The sequence below is a fragment of the Morone saxatilis genome, unplaced genomic scaffold (genome assembly GCF_004916995.1).
Source record: "Morone saxatilis isolate NCDOM2014 unplaced genomic scaffold, NCSU_SB_2.0 Contig9, whole genome shotgun sequence".
NCBI lineage: Eukaryota > Metazoa > Chordata > Actinopteri > Moronidae > Morone > Morone saxatilis.
Window position 1 is genome coordinate 14,110,470 of NW_023340268.1, and position 5,530 is coordinate 14,115,999.

General features: G+C 41.3%; 1 protein-coding gene across 1 annotated transcript in view; it reads left to right on the forward strand.

Moving 5' to 3' along the window:
- LOC118343208 (cytoplasmic dynein 1 intermediate chain 1) overlaps window positions 1–5,530 on the forward strand; it is a 50,363-nt gene that overhangs the window by 40,157 nt on the left and 4,676 nt on the right. Inside the window, exons 12-14 of the mRNA XM_035681963.1 lie at window positions 309–422; window positions 1,347–1,480; window positions 1,901–2,060. Of these exons, the coding sequence (XP_035537856.1) occupies window positions 309–422; window positions 1,347–1,480; window positions 1,901–2,060 (408 nt within the window). The remainder of the gene's footprint in view (window positions 1–308; window positions 423–1,346; window positions 1,481–1,900; window positions 2,061–5,530) is intronic.

A 5,530-nucleotide genomic window follows, 5' to 3' on the forward strand; every position in this document is an offset into this window, starting at 1 on the left:
AAAATTACATAATCATTTCAGGACCGTGTTTAAAATCAAATTTTATTATTGAAATATTTGTTGTCCCTGATAGCCTACTAGTTAGGAAATATCCAAATATTTAATCTCCAAGCTGCCAAATGTGTAAAGATTGAATACAGCATCTCAGTGGGGATTGTTGTAATCATATTACATTTGGTAAGTTATGAGATTATGAAAACTATCTGTTGTATTGTGAAAGTGTGTATCTCCACCCATCTCATCCATTTTGGATCCCTGTGTATCTTTTATCTCTTTGTGTGTGTGTGTGTGTGTGTGTGTGTGTGTAGCACCCAGTGTACTGCGTGAACGTGGTCGGCACCCAGAACGCCAACAACCTGATTACTGTGTCTACAGATGGCAGGATGTGCTCCTGGAGTCTGGACATGCTCTCCCAGCCACAGGTACATAGCACACACATCACCTAGAACGCTGCTGACACAACCTGTTGACCACTCAAAAAGTCATTAAATGTTATATATATAATGTTATAATATATATATGAAATTCACACACCACTAGATTTTGCTGTAGAGCACCAGCCTCTCAGACCGGACTCCATTGACAAAATCAGTTATTTTACCTAGCACATAATCACAAAACGCACTTCAAACTGGAAAGAAACAAAAAAAACTCACCAAAACTGTCTTTGTTAGTCTTTCCACAGTCCTTCCAACAATCACCAGCTCTGGTTTGGTCAAAATACACCCTTAATTCTCTGACCTAAATGAGAAAATAACTGCAAAATTGGCTACAGTGGCTGCCATGTAACATCCTTGGGGACAGTTAGACCTTTTGTTTAACGAGAAACAACCGTAATATTGCTATCAATCGCTACTGCTCCCTCGCATGTCATCGTAACTTCATTCAAAGTGGACAAAAATGAAATAAAACTCACAGAAACCATCTTTGTTGGTCTTTCCTCTGTTCCAACTATTACCAACTCTGGTTTGGTTGAAATAAATATTTTAGTCTTGTAACACAGAAGAGCAAGACAGCAGCGTAAAGTGTAAAGCATCCTGAGGGGTGGAAGTTGTGCTGCATCGTACAATACTACCAATTTAATTAAGCTGTATCAGTATCGGTTTGCAACAGATATCCAAATTCAGATACCAGAATCAGATTGTAACTGAAAAAAAATGTATCGGTGCATCACTATCCAATATATAACCTTTAAGGACGAAGAGCATTTTGTTACTCAACATTAGATTAAATAGTTTGTTAAAATGGTGTGTTACTGTTCATGCGTCTGGGATTCCACATGTATTTTCTATAACTGTTGCAATGTATGTGTGTGTGTGTGTGTGTGTGTGTGTGTGTGTATGTAGGAGACCATGGAACTAGTATACAATAAATCCAAACCTGTAGCAGTGACAGGCATGGCTTTTCCCACGGGAGACGTTAACAACTATGTGGTCGGGAGTGAGGAGGGCACTGTTTACACTGCATCCAGACATGGCAGGTTTGTGGACACACACACATGAACAAAACATCCCAAACAAACCTTTATTGGATCAATACAGTTCACATTTTTTTGCTTGGATAATGGAAATTGTTTTTCAAAATTAGGCACATTCAAGTGTTTTTGCCTTGTTGCTTGGAAAATGTATGAAACAAGTAAAACTACTTAGAATTACCAGTAGAATTATAATTGTTTTAGAAAAATTAAATGGATTATTTTCTCTCAATTTAAGGAGTTAATTGCTTCACTTTTAATCAAAGCTCCCTTACTGCGCTGCAAATTTATTTTGAGCATGATCGTCCTCAGTAAGCCGCAAACCACTTCACTGCTTTACATTTAAACAAATGAAGCCCCACTGAAACACTGCAGCGCTGAACCACCTGTTTGTGTGTGTGTGTGTGTGTGTGTGTGTGTGTCCAGTAAGGCGGGTATCTGTGAGATGTTCGAGGGCCACCAGGGGCCTGTGACAGGCATCAGCTGCCACAGCGCAGTGGGCACTGTCGACTTTTCCCACCTCTTCATCACATCCTCCTTCGACTGGACCGTCAAACTCTGGAGCACCAAGGTATGGTGTGTGTGTGTGAGTGTGCAAGAGAGGAGGAGAAAGAGGATGTGTGGGGGGTTGATTGTGGACTGGAGAGGTTGTAGAGAGAGAGGAAGTGTGTGTGTTTGTGTGTGTGTGTGTGTGTTTGTGTGTGAGAGAGAGAGAGAGAGAGAGAGAATGAACCAGTTAGTGGTAGAGGGGGCTGAGTACTGTAGGTGAGCAACTTCTTGTAAAATCAGGCTTTCTCTTAGTACTTGTTTGTGTATGTGTGTGTGTGTGTGTGTGTGTGTGTGTGTGAGAATAAGTTGAGTTCCGGCACTGGGTGTATGGATACTCTGTGGGTGTGCAGTGAAAGTATTCAGTAGCAGAGTGACACAATTAGGATTTTTGATAAGCTGCACATTGCTCCACAGATTGTTTTGGAACCCTGATTATTTCGACCTGAATGTAGCCTGTCAGGCAGTTTCCTCCCAAGCTGTGCGCTGCCCCCTAGTAAGATCTACTAGTAAAACGGTAAAACTAGTAAAAACAGGTGTACAGCCAATACTACAAAAGTAGGCCAGATGTCTTTACAGTATCAGAAAGAAGGCCTGTGATGCAGACGATTCTGCCTTCACAGTAAAAGTTGATCGTTTTCTTTAACTTTCATTTTAAACAATGAGTCTTCTAGTATCAAACTTGAACTACAACCAAGTTCATTTTGTTTACTAATCGCTATTTAGTCCTATTCAAAAAATTGCACACAGTTCATTCAGACATCTTTCACTGTGAGACTGTTTTAACCTTGTAACTGTTAAATCAGCCTTCGTCAGATCTTAAACTCTGTGCATGCGGGTGAGTGTTAGTGAGGTGATTCACGGAGGTGCACTCAGTGAATCTACCTCAGAGACACTCTGGAGGCAGCCGCTCCTCCTTTCTCTGGTTTTTTGAGTGACCTCGTCCACTCGGGGCATTAGTTCTCCTTTCAAACACGCGATGAATTCCATTTCAGCGTCTGCAAAAAGCAAACTGTCACTGTTTCTGTCAAAGTGAGTGCTGGAGAATAGAAAAGTTAGCTAATACATTCACGACACTCTCTGAGGTAGTGATACACAGAGGGGTATGCTCAGGTGCATTTGAGACACTGCACAAGAGAAGAAATTCAGTGATGAAGACAGCATTATAGGATGAGATGATTGACGGTTTGTAATTATCATATTCATGCTAACTGAGTGGAGGAGAAATGAGGACGGATTTGTGAGAATAAAGAACAAAAACGGTAGATTGGAGAAGTTTGGTAATTAAGACAGGGATCAGTTTGAGGTGGAAAGGATGAAAGTTCATGTGATAACAAGAAGCAGTAGCCTGAACACAGCAAAGAGGAAGGAAAGAAAATAGTGAGAGAGAGGAACATGGATAGTCAGCAAGGGGCGAGTGAGGTGAAAAAGGGCCAGGAGGCATTGTAAAGGAAAAAAAATGTCATTGTTAATCGTGGAGGTGATGCTAATGCTAAAGGACAGAGGGATCAACATGAGCAGGGCGTCCAACAGCAAACAGCCAGAAATCAAAGAGAGACCTTTTCAATATGAGGAAAATACATAATGCATATTGCATAATACCTTCAGCTTTATGCAAGATCCAGTTACAGCTTTCATACTTGGCTGTGACAGGCAGTAAAGCACTCTGATGAATTTTAGCTCATGTTTGCATGCAGGCAGTCCATAAGTCTTCTTCCAAGGGTCCCGTGACACATATTAAAACATTTCTGTGGATTTTCATCAGAAGAGTGTGTTATTTTTCAGGATTTGGGAATTCCCTTTCCTTTGAGGGGCACCGCAGGAATGTGTGTCTGTCTCTTATCCCACATAACCCATATTTGTGTGTGGGCAGGCGAAAAATACCTGAGTGTGTGTGTGCGTGTGTGCAAATATAGACGCACCACACATACCTCACGTGCACCTTAAACAAGCTGCCTTTGCTTACATAAAATCCCCCCGAGGTTTACCTTCAACCCAACTGTTGTAACACAAACACACACACACGCATATATATATATTCGCAGCGAATTCTCTTTGCATTCACACACACGTTTGCCCCCTCGCAGTTCTAAAAGGCTGTCGCACAGAAGTCGGCCGATGTTTTCACACTCAGTGGTGCAAATATTGTGGTTAGTGAAAACATTTAGAGTCGGCCAGAGTGCGAAGACGTCGCGACAGCTGGGAGTGGGTTTATGATTGTGCATAACTTGAACCGTTCTTGCTCTCTTGACCCCAAAACCAGCATCTACTAAGTGATTGGATGGAGCATAATCATTCCACTTTGGCTCTCTTAAGAACTTAATTAAAGGCTTACAGCACTGTCGGTTCAGGTGATTGTTAACGAGTGTCTGTGTACTGAAAATGAGATCTTCAGTCGGTGGTTTTGTCTTTTAGTGCCATTTGTGAAATATTTTATAACAGTTTCTAATTTGAGGACAACATCCCAGTCCCCTCAGTGTGTGGTTATTAAATCTGGCGTGACGCTATCAAGCTAGTGGAATGTTTGAGATGCAGATGCAGCCAGGATGGAACCAGTGAAATTATACGACGGCTGCGGAGCCGAGATGGTCTGGATCCCTTCTGAGAGTCCGAGTGATGAGAGGGTTTCGTGTGAGACTCTGTTACAGAGTGGATTTTGAGACGGCAAATGCAAAAGTGTGAGCGATTGTAGTACTGGAAAAGTTTCTTCTAGGTTGTATAATTTCATTGGGATTTTATTAGCACGGATGCCAAGGTCAGAAGACGCAGGCTGGCGCGTATCAATCTCTGAAGCATTAAACGCACGACTTAACTTGCATCCATCCATTTATTTTCTAAACTGCTTTATGTCAATAAATTGGCATCACAGTCAGTATCCAGTGTTTCAGCGATGGTTTTCCAGTTCAAACATGATAGAAGCTCCTCAGCTTCTAAGTACAGGAACGATAATGACATGCAGTTGCTTCACACGTGGCGCCACAAGGATTAAGCTTCATTTTAAGATTAGTTTTAAGACTTGTAGCTCCAAATCACCTTATTTAAGATAGGTAGATTACGGACAGACTACAGTAAAATAGTAGTTTACATTTCGAATAGTCGGTATATACAAGAGGGCCTTCATTCATCTCTTTTACTTTAAGTGTATGGCCAAATACATCAAGGACAATTTTTAGAAAGATAATTTCAATTTGCAGCAAGAGGCATTATTCATAAAGGCAGATTATCACAATAAAATGACATTTTAAATACTGTTTGATAATAGTCAAGAGCTAGAGCATGAGCAAAAGAGTGTAGTTACAAAGTAATGTGGACTAAAACAAGGAGAGGATAAGAGAGGGAGAGAAAACATAAACAGGAATCGCTCAGCTGATCGAATGCTGAAAATGTGAGATGGAGTAAAATGACCTCGGCTGTCACCCCGCCGGCTGGAAAACAGGTTCAATCGAGGCTTGAAATTGGCTGGGCTCTGTTTGTTTGTGTTTGTGTGTTTTCTTTTGTGTGTGTGTGTGT